This window comes from Solea solea, chromosome 11, assembly GCF_958295425.1.
Source record: "Solea solea chromosome 11, fSolSol10.1, whole genome shotgun sequence".
NCBI lineage: Eukaryota > Metazoa > Chordata > Actinopteri > Pleuronectiformes > Soleidae > Solea > Solea solea.
Window position 1 is genome coordinate 25773147 of NC_081144.1, and position 21159 is coordinate 25794305.

The 21159-nt window shown below is 43.8% G+C and overlaps 1 protein-coding gene across 1 annotated transcript in view; it reads right to left on the reverse strand.

The window, feature by feature from the left end:
- The window catches only part of LOC131468358 (ERC protein 2-like), a 194558-nt gene that overhangs the window by 163583 nt on the left and 9816 nt on the right, over positions 1-21159 (reverse strand). The window contains exons 6-9 of the mRNA XM_058642483.1: positions 17589-17663; positions 15912-15956; positions 14613-14768; positions 10034-10201 (exon numbers count right to left, since the gene is read on the reverse strand). Coding sequence (XP_058498466.1) covers positions 10034-10201; positions 14613-14768; positions 15912-15956; positions 17589-17663 — 444 coding nt within the window. The remainder of the gene's footprint in view (positions 1-10033; positions 10202-14612; positions 14769-15911; positions 15957-17588; positions 17664-21159) is intronic.

The following is a 21159-nucleotide window of genomic DNA, read 5'->3' on the forward strand; positions in this document are numbered from 1 at the left end:
ATGAGGAGAGAGGGGTCCAGCAGGCGGAGAACAAGTCCAGATACACAACTGCACTTCACTACAGACAGGACGTTGAGGATCTCAGCGCTGATTGGTTTTCACGTCACTGTATGAAACAGTTTTCACCAACTCAAGGAGATCACTCGACCTCTTTGTGAAGTTCTGGCTCCTGACTGTGTGTGTGTGTGTGTGTGTGTGTGTTCAGAATCAGAGGGCAAGTGGTCTGAGTGAACCAGTCTGACCCTGAAGAAGAGGAGGTCACAATAAAAACAAAGGAACTTACTGTTTCTGGATGTTTCCATCAGCGCTTCACTGCCTGGTTAACAAACCGCTGACGGACGCCCAAGCTAAGCCATCATTACTGTGTGTGCCTGTGTGTGTGTGTGTGTGTCTGTGTGTGTGTGGGTATTACTAATGTTGTGGGGACCTAAAACTGTTTACACAGTCACATTATGGGGACTTGTCTTTCTTGTGGGGACAAAAATCAAGTCCCCACAACGTAAATGACTACATTTTAAGGTGAAGATATGTTTTAAGTTTAGGCCGAGGTTAGGGTTAGGGTTAGGATTAGGCCAGTAGTAATTGTGGTAAAGGTTAGAGTAAGTCTCCAGGAAATGAATGTAAGTCAATGCAATGTCCCCTCAAGTCATGAATATCCAACATGTGTGTGTGTGTGTGTCTGTCTGACAAGTGAACCACCTCCATCACAGAGACTGCTGCAGGACGCTTGTAGCTTGGATAACGTTGTGGTTACTGAGATGATAAACACACACACATGCAAATGAGACACGAGTGAACTCATGTAGCTTAGCCTGTAGCCGACTATCGCTAATGCTAAACGACAGAACAAGTACACAGAGACAGTTTAACGGCTTGTAAATATTGTAATATACGTATTGTTTAAGATGACGTTTGGGGCTGTGTCCTGCTTTCGCCCGAAGTTTGTGTAACAATCCAACAATCCAATGTAGCAGGGATATTCCCATCAAATATGAAAGATACCCACGGATTGATCATTGGCGGGGAGCTTGAGGAGCGTCTGGTATTGTTTATTACAAACACTCGCTGAACCTTTTTTCCACATGTTCTCAACCGATACGCTCAGCAGCTACAACCAGAGTAGTTCTTCTTCTTCTTCTTCTACGGTTGAAAGTACGTCACCAGATGTGCCTGGACTCTAGTGCCCGGACTCTGGTGCCCGGACTCTGGTGCCCGGACTCTGGCGCCCGTACTCTGGCGCCCGGACTCTCGCGCCCGGACTAGGAGGCGCTGCTGTTTACAGGAGTGGTGAGATTCGCCTTGCCGCTTTTTTAGAGCTCAGGAAAACAATCAAACCCTGCGCTCTCAGCAGTGGCTGAACTGATTGTTAAGGACTTTTAGGGCTTCATAGACGAGTAAATATTCTCAGTGACTGGGTGATGTTTGGGTTAAAGAGGTTTTAAGCCTTTTTTTTTGCCTGTTTTTTATTGTTCTGCAGCGCCTCCCAGAGGCCAAGGGTGCAAACTAAAGGAGACCACGGGTGTGAACGTGTTTGCACGTACGTTTACAGTCGTGTTCGTCGTTGTCGTCTTCATGAACATATTTACCTCATTTTCTGTGTAAACCATTAAACATCTCACCCCTCCTTCTCCCGACCCCCACAACTCCACTTTATGACTTTTCCACATGGCCTGCGAAGAACTCGCGGGGGCTTTATTTTGGACCGTACCATGTTTGTTCTGGGGGCCCCGATGCTTTCGCTGCACACACACACACACACACACACACAAAGCATCCCAAACCGCAGCAGCGCAGGAACCCGGCGAGCCGCGCTGACGGAACTGAGACTGTGACCGTGGTCAGTCCGGTTCACATGAGGTCGTGTTGACGCTGGTCCACAACGAGCAACAGGTCCAGAGTTTAAAAAGTCAATTTGACGATTAGCGGTGAGTCGACAGCAGGAAACTGAAGCTAACAATGACAGCGTGGTCATCAGAGAGGTCATCAGAGAGGTCACCAGAGAGGTCACCAGAGAGGTCATCTCTCTCACCTGAGTTTGATTGACCAGGTAAAGAACGTGACGATCACATGGACAAACTCCATTCAGACAAAAACACGTGAACTAACTGTTTTTACGAACCTTACAAACAACACGTGAGGACACAAAAATGTTAGAATGTTACAAAAAACACTGTAAAAACATTTTAAAAATATGCAACTTCAGCTGTAAAAAAAATAAATATAATAAAAAAAAATTGCTCTTGTTTTACGAGAAAAAAAACATGATACAAAGTTTACGAAAAATGTTGAAATAAACTTTACAACTGACTTGTTGCTATGGTTACAAAACAATGTTGCTAAGTTTCATTATAAACATACCCTTATAATCAAGTTGCTCTTCAACAGAGTCTTTGTGACTGTGAAGTACAAAGATTTTGCAAAAACTTTACTAACTTGACTTTAACATCTTAATTTACAAAAACATGTAACTTTATGTAAGTTTAAGAAAAACTTTACTATTGACTTTACTCTGTTACTAAGGTTACACTGGTCACTATGTGGACTAACATTTGTGACCACATTACTATTCAAAACATTTTGTCTAGCATTAAAAAAAATGTTCCATTAAAAAATTTACAAAATCATGAAAAAAATCTGTTACTAAACGGAGATTATTGACAAAATAAGAAACACGTTCAAAAATATGAATGAATACAATTATTAACGGTATTGACCGCGCGCTCGTGAGGGCATTTCATCGCGATAAAATCGTCCGATCTCTAACGTCAGTGTATGGAGGACGAGACGAGGACGAAGAGCGGGAGGCGACAAGATGTGGCGAGGGAAGACGGATGGAGGCAGATGTTGTGAAAGAGGAGAAAATACGGACAAAGGGAAGAAAAAGGGAATGAGGCAGAAAGAAAGTGGGAGAGAGAGAACGAAACCCAGCGGGGGGAGAGTTCAGGGCGAGGGTGGAACCAGGACTCGACCGCAGCTCTTCTCCGCCTCACTTCCTACAAAAACCATCAGTCAGCGACGAGAACAAGGAAAGATCAACAAAAACAGTCCAGCAGGGACCGCAACACGCCGGAGCGTCGCATCACTCACTGCCTCCTCCATCCATCACCCACTCTTCACTTCCTCCCCTTCCTTCCATCCATCCTTACTTCTTTCCTTTTCCCACTCCACAATCTTCCTTCCCCTCTCTTCTTTTTTTCAACGTTCCTCTTGTTTTCACTCTCCATCACTGTCACTACGCTCCGTGTTAACAAGTCACTTTTGAGTAATTGATATCTTCCTCGCGTCATTACGCGTCAACCTCAGAATCAAAACTCAGCGGAGGTCTTCTGGCAAACGCCGGCGATGAGAGAAGAGAGCGCAGGAGATCTGAGGTCAGAGCCGGATTAAAAATACCAGCGGCTGAGTTCTCTCCAGACACAGAGATGTTGCCACATCACAGATATGTGCATTTAAGTCACTGCTGCTGCGGCTGCTGCTAAAACTGCTGCTGCTGCTGCTGCTGAAATATCAAAAGTAACTTTATTTATGTGCCTGCTTCACACTTTGACTTTTAACACCTTCCGTTCTGTCCTCAGGTCGGCGTGGATTTCCTGGCCGCCACCTGCTCCACGTCTGAACATAAGCATGTAAATCAAACTTTATAGACTTTCGCGTCACAAAAAAACGCTGACTAATGACTTTTAAAGACGTGAAACACTTGGTGATTTGTTGTGTCCAAAGAATCGGAGGCAATAAATCTGATTCTGCGACTAAAGAAAGCAGAGAATGTGAAAACAGTTCAGTCACAGACATAAATCCAGCGGAGAAAGACGATGACAGAGGTTTGGTGTAGAGTTGTAGTTCGTCTGTTTATCGCATAAATGTCGCTAACGGTTCGCGGGACCTGCTTCTAACTTAGCGGCGCCAACTTTAACGTTGTTTGGATACGAAATGCAGGAGATATGAGTGGCTATGACTCCTCCCACAGTCAGGATTAGGCAAACTGGACTCTAACTGACCTCAGGTGTGGATGGTTGTTTGTCCCTGTGATGGACTGACGTCTGTCCAGAGTTTACCAGCCTATGTCTGCTGGGATGTGAAGAACGGATGGTTTTTAATAGTGCTGTCAGTTTAACGCGTTATTAACGGCGTTAACGCAAACCCATTTTAACGGCGTGAATTTTTTATCGTGAGAATAACGTTCTTTTAACCCGGGCAAACTTTGTAGTTCTTTTCACATGTTGTTGCAACAACTAGCAACGTTAGAAAAACTACAACACCAGCTAGCTAGAGCGGCGACAAACAACAGGCACGCTGCACACACTTGTTTAAGCTAAAGAGTAGTAAACTAACGTTCCCTAGAGATTACAACATGAAGGCAGATTACTAGACAGATTACTACATGAAGGTAGATTACTACATGAAGGCAGATTACTACATGAAGGCAGATTACTACATGAAGACAGATTACTACATGAAGGTAGATTACTACATGAAGACAGATTACTACATGAAGACAGATTACTACATGAAGGTAGATTACTACATGAAGACAGATTACTACATAAAGGTAGATTACTACATAAAGGTAGATTACTACATGAAAACAGATTACTACATGAAGGCAGATTACTACATGAAGGTAGATTACTACATGAAGACAGATTACTAGATAAAGGTAGATTACTACATAAAGGTAGATTACTACATGAAAACAGATTACTACATGAAGGCAGATTACTACATGAAGGTAGATTACTACATGAAGGCAGATTACTACATGAAGACAGATTACTACATGAAGGTAGATTACTACATGAAGACAGATTACTACATAAAGGTAGATTACTACATAAAGGTAGATTACTACATGAAAACAGATTACTACATGAAGGCAGATTACTACATGAAGGTAGATTACTACATGAAGGTAGATTACTACATGAAGGCTCATTACTTCATGAAGACAGAATACTACATGAAGGCAGATTACTACATGAAGATAGATTACTACATGAAAGCAGATTACTACATGAAGGTAGATTACTACATGAAGACAGATTACTACATGAAGACAGATTACTACATAAAGGTAGATTACTACATGAAAACAGATTGCTACATGAAGGCAGATTACTACATGAGGGTAGATTACTACATGAAGGCTCATTACTACATGAAGGTAGATTACTACATGAAGGCTCATTACTACATGAAGACAGATTACTACATCAAGACAGATTACTACATGAAGGCAGATTACTACATGAAGATAGATTACTACATGAAGACAGATTACTACATGAAGACAGATTACTACATGAAAGCAGATTACTACATGAAGGTAGATTACTACATGAAGGCAGATTACTACATGAAGGCAGATTAGTACATGTAGGCAGATTACTATATGAAGGCAGATCACTACATGAAGGCAGATCACTACATGACGGCAGATTACTATATGAAGGCAGATTACTACATGAAGGCAGATTACTACATGAACGTAGATTACTACATGAAGGTAGATTACTACATGAAGGCTCATTACTACATGAAGGTAGATTACTACATGAAGACAGATTACTACATGACGGTAGATTACTACATGAAGGTAGATTACTACATGAAGACAGATTACTACATGACGGTAGATTACTACATGAAGGCAGATTACTACATGAAGGTAGATTACTACATGAAGGCAGATTACTACATGAACGTAGATTACTACATGAAGGCAGATTACTACATGAACGTAGATTACTACATGAAGGCTCATTACTACATGAAGGCTCATTACTACATGAAGGTAGATTACTACATGAAGACAGATTACTACATGACGGTAGATTACTACATGAAGGCAGATTACTACATGAAGGCAGATTATTACATGAAGGCAGATTACTACATGAAGGTAGATTACTACATGAAGGCAGATTACTACATGAAGGCAAATTACTACATGAATGCAGATTACTACATGAAGACAGATTACTACATGAAGGCAGATTACTACATGAAGGCAGATTACTACATGCGGACAGATTACTACATGAAGACAGATTACTACATGAAGGCAGATTACTACATGAAGGTAGATTACTACATGAAGGCAGATTACTACATGAACGTTGATTACTACATGAAGGCAGATTACTACATGAACGTAGATTACTACATGAAGGCTCATTACTACATGAAGGTAGATTACTACATGAAGACAGATTACTACATGAAGGCTCATTACTACATGAAGGTAGATTACTACATGAAGACAGATTACTACATGACGGTAGATTACTACATGAAGGCAGATTATTACATGAAGGCAGATTACTACATGAAGGTAGATTACTACATGAAGGCAGATTACTACATGAAGGCAGATTACTACATGAAGACAGATTACTACATGAAGGCAGATTACTACATGAAGGTAGATTACTACATGAACGTAGATTACTACATGAAGGCTCATTACTACATAAAGGCAGATTACTACATGAAGACAGATTACTACATGAAGGCAGATTACTACATGAAGGCAGATTACTACATGAAGGTAGATTACTGCATGAAGGCAGATTACTACATGAAGGCAGATTACTGCATGAAGGCAGATTACTACATGAAGGTAGATTACTACATGAAGGCAGATTACTACATGAAGGCAGATTACTACATGAAGGTAGATTACTTCATGAAGGCAGATTACTACATGAAGGCAGATTACTGCATGAAGGCAGATTACTACATGAAGGTAGATTACTACATGAAGGCAGATTACTACATGAAGGCAGTTGTTGGTTGTCTTGGTTTGTTCCCTCAGTGCTGGCTGTTTAAAAATGCAGGAAGGTCTGTGATCGGTCACCTGATCTCCTGGATTATAGTTACATTGCTGCTTTGTCCCGACGAGGACAGGAAAGACACACACACACCCACTGTATTAGACGGTTTCAGTTTCCACACACACACACAATGATTATTTTCCACATTTTCCAGTTATCTGGAGACAGATTCAATCTCCTCCATTTAGAGGCTGTCCTTAACTTTGATTGACAGATAAATACTCGTCCACAGAGCCGTGTCTGTTCCATGTGTGTGTGTGTGTGTGTGTGACATCGCTCTGTCTCGGGGGAAGTGGACGACTGTGAGATCACTGTGTCACACACACACAGGAATCTTAACTGAGCAGTTATAAAGGAGCTGCTGATGGAAGATGAAGGGAAAATGATTGAATGGAAGGAACGAAGTGAGGACGAGACAACGGTGAGAATCGCTTCACTCTGGAACCAAATGATTGACAGGAAGCAGAGGAATGTAGAACCAGTATCACTCTGTCCATCCTCTGCTCTGCCCACTTACTTCAGGGAAACCTGAGCCTTTCCCGAGAGGAGGCGAAGCAGGGAGGAGGGGAGGAGGGGAGGAGAGGAGGAGAGGCGGGGAGGAGAGGAGGTGAGGCAGGGAGGAGGTGAGGTTAGATGCAGGGGAAAACGACAAAGAAACTTGACTTGAATGAAGGACAAGAGTCCAGAGGCTGATTTGCTAAGATCTTCTTATTGTGCTTTATTTATTATTTCCTTTTATTCATTGTTTCTTTTTGTTCTCACTGTGTTCAGCTGTGTTTGCCCGGTTGTTGTTGACATCAGTCACTGAAATTAAATACCAGTGAACGTGGTCACGATGGCCGGCGTTCAGCAGCGCTGTCTCTAAATACACCGCTGTTAAATATAAAACCTGGACAGAGACTTTGAGAGACAAACAAATGGTCCATGAAACACGAGTGTCAGAGCGTCCCTTAAAAATGTTACATTTAAATTCAACAATCACCTATTTTCCAAACGACACTCTGCGGATTTAATCACAGAGTTTGGTTGCGAGAGAACATAAAATGCCATAAAGTGGCACCTGTGAAGCTAAAGAGCTCACAAATAACTTAAACACAAACATGCACACACAAAAAAACACCACCCACTGAAAACCAATTCCTTTAAGTATGATGTATTCAGCTCACTGCGAGGCCAAAATTCCTTGCACATGTAACGACAATTAGGCCTCATTTTGGCCTAAATTGCTTCCTGCAATGATGAGTGGACATAGTTAGCGGCCGCTCTCAACCACTGAGCACAAAGAGATCTAAAGTATCAGTTCCAAGTCCAGAGAGTGATGGAGAAAAATGCTAAATGACCCCCCCCCCCCCCCCCACAAACCATACACACACACACACACACACAACTCCATTCCTAACAGCAGTGATAAAATCATTAAGAGTCACAGTGTTAAAAGTCTTTGTGCAGCGTTGTTCTGAGCGAGCTGACCACACGTGTGAGCACGCTGGTGGCCACACACACACACACACACACACACACAGTGTTTTTCCATCCACATCAACAGCAACCCTCTCACTGTGCACAGTGGGGTTGCACAGAGGTTAATCTGATTAAACACGTTACACTGCAACTTTCATCACGACGAGGAATCACTTTCCATCGCCTGCGAGACGACAAACGCAACTCGAGACAGAAGAAATTAACCAGAAAATAGCATCGTTAGCATCGCTAGCGTCACTCGAAATGCTAAATATCATATTCACTCATGCTAGTTCTCTAATGTGATAATGACGCCCCCTGCTGGCCCCTCTGAGATCAAGACAATGATGATTTACACTCACTCAGCTTTTTTTGGTTCTTCTCTATGCAGACGATACTTTTCTGTTCACAGTAAAGTCTTTAAAAAAAAATCCTCCACTTATATCATAATATACTGTATACAGGGTTCCCACACATTGGTTCATATCAAATTCAAGGACTTTCCAGGACCGATTCCCTCAAATTCAAGGACAGAACGTGCTGACTCAGCTTAAGACAGAGGACAACTTGTAAGAGCGTCTCAGTCCATGATGGCGTCCTCTTTTATTGATGTGCAGCAGCTCTGCATCTGGGCAAGTGATTGTCCTCAAAGTCCGTCTTTGTCTTTTGTCTTTTGTGAGACAGAGATTTCCCAGACATCGCGTCGTCATTTTCTCTCTCTTTCTTAACTTTACTCGCTCATTGTTCTGCACAGAATCTCACGTCAGCGGCGGAGAGAGAGACAGTGGACAGTGAGTCATGGTGTCTCCACGTCTGTCCTGCGTCAGCCTCGTCGACGTCCATCAAGCAACGCAGGGCATCAAACAGTAGGTGGCGTAGTCACAAACAGAAAACGTCACTTCTTTACTGCACAACATTCAAGCACTTTGAATGACCCATGTCTGTTTAGAATGATTTTCAAAAACTTTCAAGGATTTCAATGACCCATGTCTATATAGGGTCATTTTCAAAAACTTTGAATTCATTTTTCAAATTCACAAACTTTCAAGGATTTTAAGGACCTATGGGAACCCTGGATCGGTATGTTATGGGTGTTTTTAGTTTTGTATAACATAACCCGACTATTGGGCTTTTACTTCTATTCTTTAAGTGATGTTTGAGAATTATTAACATGAACAGACTCACCGTTAAATAATTCACATACGTCAAACGTCCTGCATTTGATAAGAGTGTTCAGGGAGCTCAGCCACGATCTTCTATTACGTTTAAACTTGGCGAAAAACAAACCTCTCTGGCTGATTCATGAAAAAGCACCAGCACAGTATTTGTGGGGCGGCAGAGAAACTTCGCTGCTAAAAAACTGTGATTTTTATCAATGTGCACAAACTTCATCGCACATCAGAACAGGTCCTTGAGACTTTCAAAGCCTTGAATAGTCATTGAAAGTGCTTGGATTTTGTGCAGTAGAGAAGTGAAGTTGATATTTTGGTAATTGTCTCCCTTGTTTGTGACGACGCCACCTACTGTTAGATGCCCTGCGTTGCTGAGTGTACGTAGACGAGGCCGACGCAGGACAAACATCATGCTGTTGTGTGGGAACCCTGATTATCATCAGTATTTTCACCCTTGGCAGCTGCATTCATCTGTGGTTGTGTCAGTTTTGAGCTGGAGCATGGTGGGTGTGTGTGTGTGTGTGTGTGTGTGTGTGGGTGTGTGTGTGTGTGTGTGTCCACACTGACCTCTGTCTGCAGTGTACTGGCCCGTTGCTCCTTGGCGCTGAGCGACTCCTTGAGCACCTCGATGTGCTGCTTACAGTCTGAGTTCTGGTTGGTCAGCGTCTCCAGTTTGGTCTGCAGCGCCTGCATCTCCGACTCCTTCCTGTTCAGCTCCTGCTTCAGCTGCTCTATCTGGAAAACCACGCACAAAACACAAACACACAAACACACAAACACACAACACGCTGATGAAAACTGTGATGTCGGGTTCAGTTACAGAAAACAAAACACTTTGAATAAAGAAGGGGAAAAAAGATTTTCTCTTTCTCTCAAGCAAAGTTTGTAAAAGCATGCAGTTGTTTTAAAAATGACACATACTTAGAAGAGAAGTTTCTATTCATATATATTTATATTCTCTTGTTTTAATGTGAATTAAAAACATATGTTTGACTTAACATTTGAATTAAGTTCACTCATTTAACTGAAGATTTGATTTTTAAGTTTGTATTCCATTGTTGGGCAATTTTAGAGGCATAGATGCTAGTTAGCTAGCTATATATACATAGATGCTAGTTAGCTAGCTATGTATACATAGATGCTAGTTAGCAGCTATATATACATAGATGCTAGTTAGCTAGCTATATATACATAGATGCTAGTTAGCTAGCTATATATACATAGATGCTAGTTAGCTAGCTGCGATAGATAGATAGATAGATAGATAGATAGATAGATAGATAGATAGATAGATAGATAGATCGATAGATAGAAAAATAGAACACTAAATATTACACAAAATAAGATCTTAAAAGAAGATAGGAAACTGCTAGAGAAAGAAAATATTACATTTAAATAAATGTAAATGTGCCAGATTTAAATGTTGCTAACTGAGTGGAGTCCCAGTCATACAGTCAAGCCAAAGAGCTGAAAACATCATGCAGGCAGACGAAGATAAAATGATGGGAAACAATATTCCACTCACATACACTCGAGCTCAGAGAACCACAGAGGAAATCAAACACACCAACACAGGGAGGTTTCTTGTGTGGGAGATTGGCATCTGTCTACCGGTGCCAAAAATGCACACAGCTGATTGGAAGGGAGATTTCTCTAATTGTGTGAGAGCAGACTTCATTTCATAACCAGGGAATTCTGCCTGGACCAGCGCTCGGCCAATCAGCAGTCACAGAGGCAGAGAGGAAGTGAAGACAGCCGAGAAGACGAGGGACAGAATAATGAGAGGGACACCAGCCAAGAGGTGAGATGCTGAGACGTGACGAGAGAGAGCGAGGAGACGCGTGAGAGGACATTCAGGAGTTTTATCACGGGAGAAAACAGTCTTCAAACACATGTTCATATGCTCGTCCAAATGGAATTAAAGAATCAGTTTGACTGATTTTTAAATTCATACTCTGTGTGATTTTTCAGCTTCTAAAATGTGAGTATTTGCTGGATTTTTTGCTCCATATAACAAATAAAAGTCATTAAAGAACATTTCCAGGTTTGGGAAACAACCAAACAATTTATCAGTTAATCTAGTAATCCACAGATTAATCACTTAAATAATGGTTAGTTGCAGCCTTAAAATTGTTGAACTACGACAGTCTGCTTAAGCCGCGCCCCACACTAGAGGATGATTGGTTTCGGTCCTGATCTGGTTCTTCCGACAATCGTGGGTGTCTTCAGATTTGAACAGATTATCCTTTCATGTGAGGGATTAAAAGACACGATCTTAATGTCATCGGAAACATCAGAGTCTTCCCAATTTCAATGATTGATATTTACGACTGAAAAGTGATTGGGGGCGCAAGCAGAACCCTGGGAACACGGGAACACCGGGAACACCGGGAATCCCTGGAACCCCAGGAACCCCAGGAACCCCAGGAATCCCAAGATCACCAGGAACCCTGGGAAACGGATGTTGCATACTTTTGTTTAGAACCATAATTCTGAAAAGTTGATTTGCACACACAACAGCTATTGACTGACGCCGCTGACGACGCCCTCCCTGAAAGGTTTCCGTGTGGTCCGGCGATCGTCTAGTCCGTGCTTTCTCAGGATTAGGTCAAATGTTTTTAAAAAATCCTCTAATGTGGGGCAGATTTGAGGAGCTGCCCCTCGGGTCAGGGTGGGAAACTTGAACATTCCCTCACAATACTTTGGTGTTTCCTCCTCTCCTTGCCCTTTTCCCCCCGCGTGTCCTCCCCGGAGCTTCTGCTCGTCTCCACAAAGCTAATATGAGGGAACACAAAAGTTTGCTCTTAAAAATGTCCGACCCCAGCCCGAGCAATGACACAAGAATAAACTGTCAGCTGCTGGGGGACAGCAGCAGCGTTACTGACACACATCAGCTGAGAGACTTTATTCAGGGTGAATGAGTAGAATTCATCGTGAGTAACAACAGACTAAAAACACCTGAAGGTCACACGAGACAACCACAGACTAATGAGACTTGTACTTCTGCTTGTTCTGTGATCCAAGGCTGTTGTGAAGGGAGGAGGAAGGTGGGAGCTTGTCTGATGGAGGACACACATGGAGACATGGCCTGGTCCTACAGAGAGACACAGAGACAAGAAGACAGCGAGACGCTAAACTCCAGCGCAGACAGATCTCCATCCAGACTGAAGATTTTACCAAGTAACAATGCAGCACATGATTTTGTTTCTCACGCTGTTCTTGTTTGTTTGTTTGTTTGTTTGTTTGGTTGGTTGGTTGGTCACCATCATGAAGACATTGGTAAGGACGTCTGTGATGCTAACAGTATCAGGTGTTAGAGCATGGAAGGCTAATGCTGCTGTTCTGTTAGCTGCAGAAATGCTAGCTTTAAAGCAGTCACACTGCGTTTATAAAGTAGTGAATTTCTAAGTGTTTCAAAGCGTCGCTAGTGTTACCCAAGATTCAAGCAAGTCGGCCATGATGGATATTTAGAAGATACCGATGTTTCAGTGGTCTGGTCTGATTCCTAGCGTGATTTATTTTGTGTGGCACAACTCAGCACGCTAACACAACAAACTCAGAGAGAAAAATCACTACGACTGAAATGAAATGCGATATCCAGTGCGAATGTGTGGAACGCAAAGTATGACTCGCTTGGAAAGGGGAGAGTTACATAACCTGTGTTAGTACTTCCAGTTTTTGGATGCAAAAGGTTTTATCAAATCATCCCTGGTCAGGATTATGTTTTAAAAATGAAAAAGATCCTCTGTCTCTGATGCTGCTTCCTACTCAGAATCCACTTTACGGTGTTCAAGTAGATCAAAGTCCCGAGAGGAAACCAGAGAGGACAGCATCTCGGTCCTCTCTGGTTCCTCTCTGGTTCCTCTCTTATCTCAGTCTCCCCTCAACACCAGTGTGCAGCGCCGCTGACAGAGCGGAGCCCCAAACACTTCAAGGATATAGAATGAATCTGGCGTCTTTCTGCGTTTGTGTACGCGGTGGGAGAGCGAGCGCCAGGAGCCGTCAGCGCAGCTGAGGACAGACGTTCACATTCATCTCTCACATGATTCCATCAGGAACTCAGTGACAACAAAGGGCGCCATTAATGAACTGCAGGGAAACATTTTCACATGACGAGCTAACAGAGCTAACAGCGCTAACACACAGCTAGGAGTCCCGGAAACTGGAAACCTTTAAAGGGATAGTTCCGTTTTTGGTTGTTTGAGGTAAAAACTGATTTCAGCCAAATAAAAACTTAACAACACTATTTTAAGAGCACGTTCACGCCATTATCTTGCAGCGAAACAGCTGGAATCTGACGTTTGTAAATGGCTCACTCTCCCGCACCAAAGTCCATAGAGAAAATCAGCCATTTTAGTTTGCTGCAGTGCAGGAGCTGCAGGTCACAGGATTCTGAAGACTGAAGGCACAGGAGAACAAACGGTTACATGTCACTGTTACGTATTCTTATGATCGATCAGAGATGATCTGTTTCCTTCTAACCACCGACCAAACCATCAGCTGCAGCATCATCGCCTCACATGTGCATGACTCACTCTGAACACTGGTTTGTCTCGATGAATAAAACAGCACAGAGAAACCACAGTCAGGCTAAACAGAAAGAAGACACCATGCACGGTCAGAGGACGGTTCACGCTGAACACTCAGCACAGGTTTGCTGGGTCTTCACATGAAGTAAAGAAATAAAGAAACGCGTCACAACAGAGTTTCTGCGTACGACAAACAAAAGACACAAACAGCAGAACAATGTTGGACACAACCAGGTGGAGGTGGAGAGTAGGAGGGGCATGCAGAGAGTGGGACCATCTAAATGTTTTAAGCGTTGTTGTCATGGTATTCTGAAATGGTGTCGTGTTTTTCCTTTTATGAAATGTCTTCATATCTCGGAAATGTCATTTTTCTCGTGTTGTTCATCGTGTTGAATGTTTTTAACAAAGGTTTACTGATAAAAACACAACTTCACTGGAATGAGTGTAATGATTTTTACAAATCTGATGAGGGATCATTTGGCACGATGAACTAAAACCTCTGGACTTGAGCTCCTCCTGAATGGACGTGTGACAGAAACATGCAAACAGCGTCTCATGCTGCTGTTACGAGCGTCGCTGAGCTCGTGCTCCTCAGGTGACGAGCGGAGACATTCTACCTTAGACTTCATGAATTTGGAATGACTCTTGTAGACGTCCACCTGCTTGAGCTCGTCCTGCCTGTCGTCGGGCTGCAGCAGACCGCTGGTCTTCAACATCTGGACCTCGTCCTCCAGGTCTCGGATGTTCCTCTCCAGGGAGGAGATTTTGGTGTCCTGCACCAGGCGACAGCAGACAGAGAAGGTCTGACCATGACCGTTCAACTTTAAAGCAGAACCTTATTTAACAGCTTTGTGTCTGTTAGTGGAAAACCAGCCAGGGTCACAACGTCCTCACATGGAAGACGTCTCGCGAAAAACACAAATGACACACAAATGACACACAAATGACCCCCGAGGTTCCTGCTATGAGATCAAGGCAACGACCGCGTTATTTTAGACTTTCATCACGACAGACACAGAGGCTAACGCAGTGGACGATCGATGGAAGGATGCCATATGTACTCCCAAACTGTAGGGGGCAGACGTGTGTGTGTGTTCACATGAGAGCAGACGTGTGTGTGTTCACATGAGAGCAGACGTGTGTGTGTGTGTTCACATGAGAGCAGACGTGTGTGTGTGTGTTCACATGAGAGCAGACGTGTGTGTGTGTGTTCACATGAGAGCAGACGTGTGTGTGTTCACATGAGAGCAGACGTGTGTGTGTTCCTTTTTTCAACATTATTTGTGTGCGAGTCGTCCGGTTTAGCATTTCCGGTCCCACGACAGCAGCAGGACTGCTTTGAAAGATAAAATTGCTTCTAGAAAAGCACTAGGTGGCGCCGCATTTAAGGCAATGTTCAAATGTCAAGGACCTGTGGGAAACCTGGAGTAAGTCGGTGTAACTGCTCGACTTCAGACGTTCACGCCACTCTCGCAAAAGACGCAAATACCTTTAAAGAGTGAAAAACAGTGACGACGCCACGAGCCGCTCACGCGCCACGCAAAGACCCGAGTCATTCGTGAACGCCACAGCTGTACTTCACAGCTCCATCCACGTTCATGACCTTTGACCTTTCTCTATGTTGTGAATAAACAGAGAAATGCTTTTCATTTTCACAGAATGGCATGGTGAGGTTCTCTGAGACACAGCGGGACATGAATGTGCTGCTTCTCTGCACTCAAACATCAGCCGTCCAAATGTTTCACAACGAATGCAAACGTCTTCAGCTGGAGGCGGAGAAACCACGCAAATCCAATAAAAACACAACACACAGGAGCACATGGGATAAAAGCTGCTCTGTGTGTGTGTGCGTGTGTGTGTGTGTGTGTGTGTGTGTGTGTGTGTGCGTGTGCAGAGGTGAGAACTCAGTACTGTACCTGCCAGATAACGTCAGGGTCAAAACAGAAAGGGGGGTTGGTGTTCTGGAATTACAGAGTGGACAAATGAACAACTCGGAGACAAAGACACACACATTTGTGTTAGCACTGGAACAAGAGGAGCATTTAAACAACAACATCAACCACTACTGATGATATAAATGATGAATATGTTCATCACTTTAAATCACCAGGAGAAAGAAAAAACTCCTCCCACTGCTGCACCAAAAGCACGACTTACACTCGGGAAAATACGGTATATCATTTCCCATGTTCTATCTTTATTTATAATGTAAATATTCCATACTGTGTATATTCTGCAGACTGAACTCTTTTTCTTTTATATACTCTTAGTGTTAATATCTTTACATATTGTACTTTGTTTGGTAACGCATGTTTATTATTTATCTTTATCTTTACTGTCTTTGCTGCTGTAACAATGTAAATTTCCACACTGCGGGACAAATAAAGGACTCATCGTATCTTAAATCCTTCAAAATAAATGTCATTAACACTTTTCCCCCATGTTCTATAGTCACAATAATTGATGGATTATTAACTGTAACCGTGTGATAAAATCACGACTAAACAATGTGACGCGTGGATTATGTGTCGTTTGCATTAACGGCGTCAGATTTCCCTTCACCTCTCGTGTACGTTCACAGCCGTGTGGGCACTGCTGCTCGGCACATGTGCGCTCCGTTAATAAGCAGACAAATAAAGTATGTGTGAAAAATAACTGTGGTTTTGCAGTAAAGGAGCCACTTTTAGAGCGAGCGTTAGCTGAACAAGCACTTACACTGTGTGTGTGTGTGTGTGTGTGTGTGTGTGTGCAGACACATGTGGAGTCAACTGCATTTTTCACAGCTTTGACGACTTCAAAGGGCCGAGATGAGAGTGAAAGCTTCCATATGTGACATTTGAAACAAATTGAATAAGTGTTGAACTCGGCGTGGGCCAATAATGGACTTTACTCGAGCACGGCTGCCACGCAGACACCGGGCAACAATAACGCACTGTTACTCTACGTGTACGTCTCCTGCTGCTGCTGCTGCTGCTGCTGCTGCTCACGTTACAGCGGCGCTCATTTATAATTTAACTTTAGTCTTTCTATGAAGCTGATATCAGAACTAAACTGGATAACGCACGGCAGCTGGAGGAGAAGAGCCATGTGACACAAACACTCACTATTGAGATGCTTCTAGCCACTTACCAAAGGGCTCACCTTATAAAATCGACATCAGCGTACATCTATACTGTCTGTCTCACCGTCACAAAGAGATTTTCAAACAGGAAATTGAAGTTTCTGTTATTCTGTAAACTGCGTTTTCTCCTGCACCAAAGTCCGTAGAGAAAATCAAGGATTTTAGCTGGCAGTGAAACAGGAGCTGCTGGTCTACTGCTGCTCGTTTGTGTCACTCAGATAAACCACAACAAAGACTCTCATACACTGAAGTCACAAAATAACACATTTAAACAGACTGACCGAGTGAGTGTGTGTGACAAACATCGCACACTCAAGCAGTTTCTCAGTGTGTGTGTGTGTGTGTGATGACACAGTATCACTTTATGTTGATATGAAGCTGAAATCATCGTCAAACACCTGAGGTTAGAAAACACTTATGAAGCCATGACGTGATCTATTACACACACACACACACAGTGTCTAAGTCCTACCTTCATATCAATGACGGTCTGCAGAGTCCGGGTCTTGGCCGGCTCTGCCTGCAGCTGGCTGCGGCGATGGAGTTCCTGCGGAGGAACCCGGTAAAAATAAGCCTGACGGCTCATCATCTTTAGCCTTTAAATCACTCTTAGTGAGACACACTGAGCAGATTTCTCCTCCGTCTTTTTAATTATTATTATTAGTATTATTATTATTATGACATTGTTCTCCAGGCTGAAGAGAAAACACAAAAACAACAAAAACCTTCCCTGTGATGGTTGAAACTCTCTGTGGTTTTCCTCGTCACAGGGAGGATGAAGAACTCAGATGTAAGTCCACTGACTCCATCACTCTCTCATTCATCATCCCTCGCTTCTTCTTCTTCTTCTCTCTGCTCGTCTCACAAACGCCTCGCTGATGTGTGAAAGCCTGCGCTTAGCAACACACACGCTAACCTGCTCCTGTCAATTATTAATGGTTGCTCGGACCTGCAACTACACACACACACACACACACACACACACACCTGGTACTTGCTGTTGTTTTAGTTCCTGCTCCGTGGAGGTTCAGCTGAGCCGATACTAAACTGTGACGTCATCAGAGAGTAAAAACATGGCTAATATTAAACATGATGGCTGAATTTAAAGCTCAGTACGTCTCACATGTCCCCAAACACTGTAAACTGACACCAGATATCTTTAAAAGTGTGTTCACCACTTTACGAGTGGAAAGTTAAATTGAAGTCTCTGTGTAATCCGTTTATTCTCCCACACCCTTATACATGGAGGTGGATCACACAGAGTGATCGATCCACTGCTGCCTCCGTCACCGAGTTCAGATGATGTTGTTTTGTGATGCGAGTGTTTGAGACACAGACGTGTCCAACGTGTCAAACGCAGTAGATCAGACGCTCCTCCGTCTCTGTGACGGCTAAAAACGCTCACTTTCATAAACCTGAACTGTTGCCTCCTTATTAACAAGGTCCTCGAAACAGTTGTGTTTTTCAGTGTGTGTGTGTGTGTGTGTGTGGGGGGGGGGGGGGGGGCTCCACATGGGGGGCTCCACATGTGTCAGACGAGCGAACATATGGATCAAACAGCAACATATAGCAATAAGTGCCGACTTCCTGAACCGAGGATACGGTCAAAAGGTTCAATTCTAGCCCGAGGGCGATGGTGTCATTCTCGACACACACACACACACACACACACACACACACACACACACACACACTTCAGTCCTCCTCCATCACTGCAGGGAAAAGGAAACACTTTTAGTGTAAGTGTGAAACAGGTGTGGAGAAACTTCTCGGGCTGTAATTTTGTCTTGATAAACTTTTTTCCGCTCCAACAGCAGCAGGTCTGTGTGTATGTGTGTGTGTGTGTGTGTGTGTGTGTGCGTGCGTGCGTGCGTGCGTGCGTGCGTGCGTGCGTGCGTGCGTGCGTGCGTGCGTGCGTGCGTGCGTGCGTGCGTGCGTGCGTGCGTACAGTTGTTCTGTGATGTTAGTTCATTAGCAGAATCTGTGAAGAGTGTCCAATCAGGAGCAGAGTCTTCATAAAAAGACCTCAGTGAAACCAAACCACAACAGACGAACACGTTAGAAAGAGACAGAGGGAGAAAAAGCAGACAGAAACTGTGCTGACTATAGTATTAAGCTCTACTGCTGCTCTGCTGCGGCTCTACTGCGGCTCTACAGCGGCTCTACTGCTGCTCTACTGCTGCTCAGCTGCGGCTCCCCTGCTGCTCCACTGCGGCTCCCCTGCTGCTCTACTGCGGCTCTACTGCGGCTCCACTGCGGCTCCCCTGCTGCTCCACTGCTGCTCTACTGCGGCTCTACTGCTGCTCCGCTGCGGCTCCGCTGCTGCTCTACTGCGGCTCTACTGCGGCTCTACTGCTGTTCTACTGCTGCTCTACTGCGGCTCTACTGCTGTTCTACTGCTGCTCTACTGCGGCTCTACTGCTGTTCTACTGCTGCTCTACTGCTGCTCTACTGCGGCTCTACTGCGGCTCTACTGCTGTTCTACTGCTGCCTCTACTGCTGTTCTACTGCTGCTCTACTGCGGCTCTACTGCTGTTCTACTGCTGCTCTACTGCGGCTCTACTGCTGTTCTACTGCTGCTCTACTGCGGCTCTACTGCGGCTCTACTGCTGTTCTACTGCTGCTCTACTGCGGCTCTACTGCTGCTCTACTGCGGCTCTACTGCGGCTCTACTGCTGCTCAGCTGCGGCTCTACTGCTGCTCTACTGCGGCTCTACTGCTGCTCTGCTGCTGCTCTGCTGCTGCTCTACTGCTGCTCTACTGCTGCTCTGCTGCTGCTCTACTGCGGCTCTACTGCGGCTCCACTGCTGCTCTGTTGCTGCTCTACTGCTGCTCTACTGCTGCTCTACTGCTATTTTCAAACACCAAAGTCGCTGAAGTCACAAAAAAACACATTTCTATGGAATTTGGTTCTTAAATCATCGTGGAGTGAAGCTGGTGTTTATTTTACAAAGTTGCTTTAAATCTATTCTTTCTTCAGTCTCTTCATTGGCACGCACACGCACACGCACACACACACACACACACACACACACACACAGCTCAGTCAGTAACTCTTATAACCCTGAAATGTGCCTTTATAAGAGCAGAGCAGTGATTGAGACGTCTTCATATACAGCAGAGTCTCTGAGGACCAAATCAAATCTGCACCATGATGCATAAGAAAGAAGATATGGCATCTCACCGTGTGTGAGTGTGTATGTGTGCGTGTGTGTGTGCGTGCGTGTGCATATATGTGTGTGTGTGTGTTGGCAGCAGGTCAGGGCTGGGCAGGAACAGACCAGTGGTGCAGCTGTTATTATTGAGTCTACAGGGAACTGGAGGCTGGGGAGAGTCGATTAGGCCCAGATTTATGCCTCTCAGCATGTGTGTGTGTGTGTGTGTGTGTTAGCTACACACATTCACACAATTCCTGCATGAATTCTTGTAGCACACTGCCTCTCTGTGGACACTGCGGGTACTGCAGAAACACTGTGGCCCAGTAAATATAACAGATCATTAAATGTTGAGTTTAAACCACTGAGACATTTCAGCTTCTTTCATATAAAATAATAAACATGAAACTACACAAATGTGCCATGATCTCCCAAACAGGAAGTTGGCTATCTGAGACAGGAAGTGCACTGTAACTTTACTTTGACCACACAGAAAACATCAGCGTTTGCTTTTCCCGCTGAAAATGTGCTGACTCATCAAGAAAAATTAAAACCAAACTAAAAAACAAAGCTATGGGATTAAAACCACCAGTTTTCCTTCTTTTCTTTGACTTTAATGACAGATTACATCTAAACTGCTTCTGTGGTGGATCAGATGAAACCACGAGGTCCTAAATCTGCGTCACAAACTTCACAATCTGATTTTCAATTCAGCAGGCAAATAACATATTTATACTCAATTCTCTCATTAAAGCACAAGTTTTTACATGTTTACACCTGTCTTCATTTAAAACAGGATTCTACAAACACAATTTCATGGTGTTAATTCCTCTTCAAACTATTAAAAATACCACAGAAGCCCACATGTCAACCCTCAGCCACGTCTGA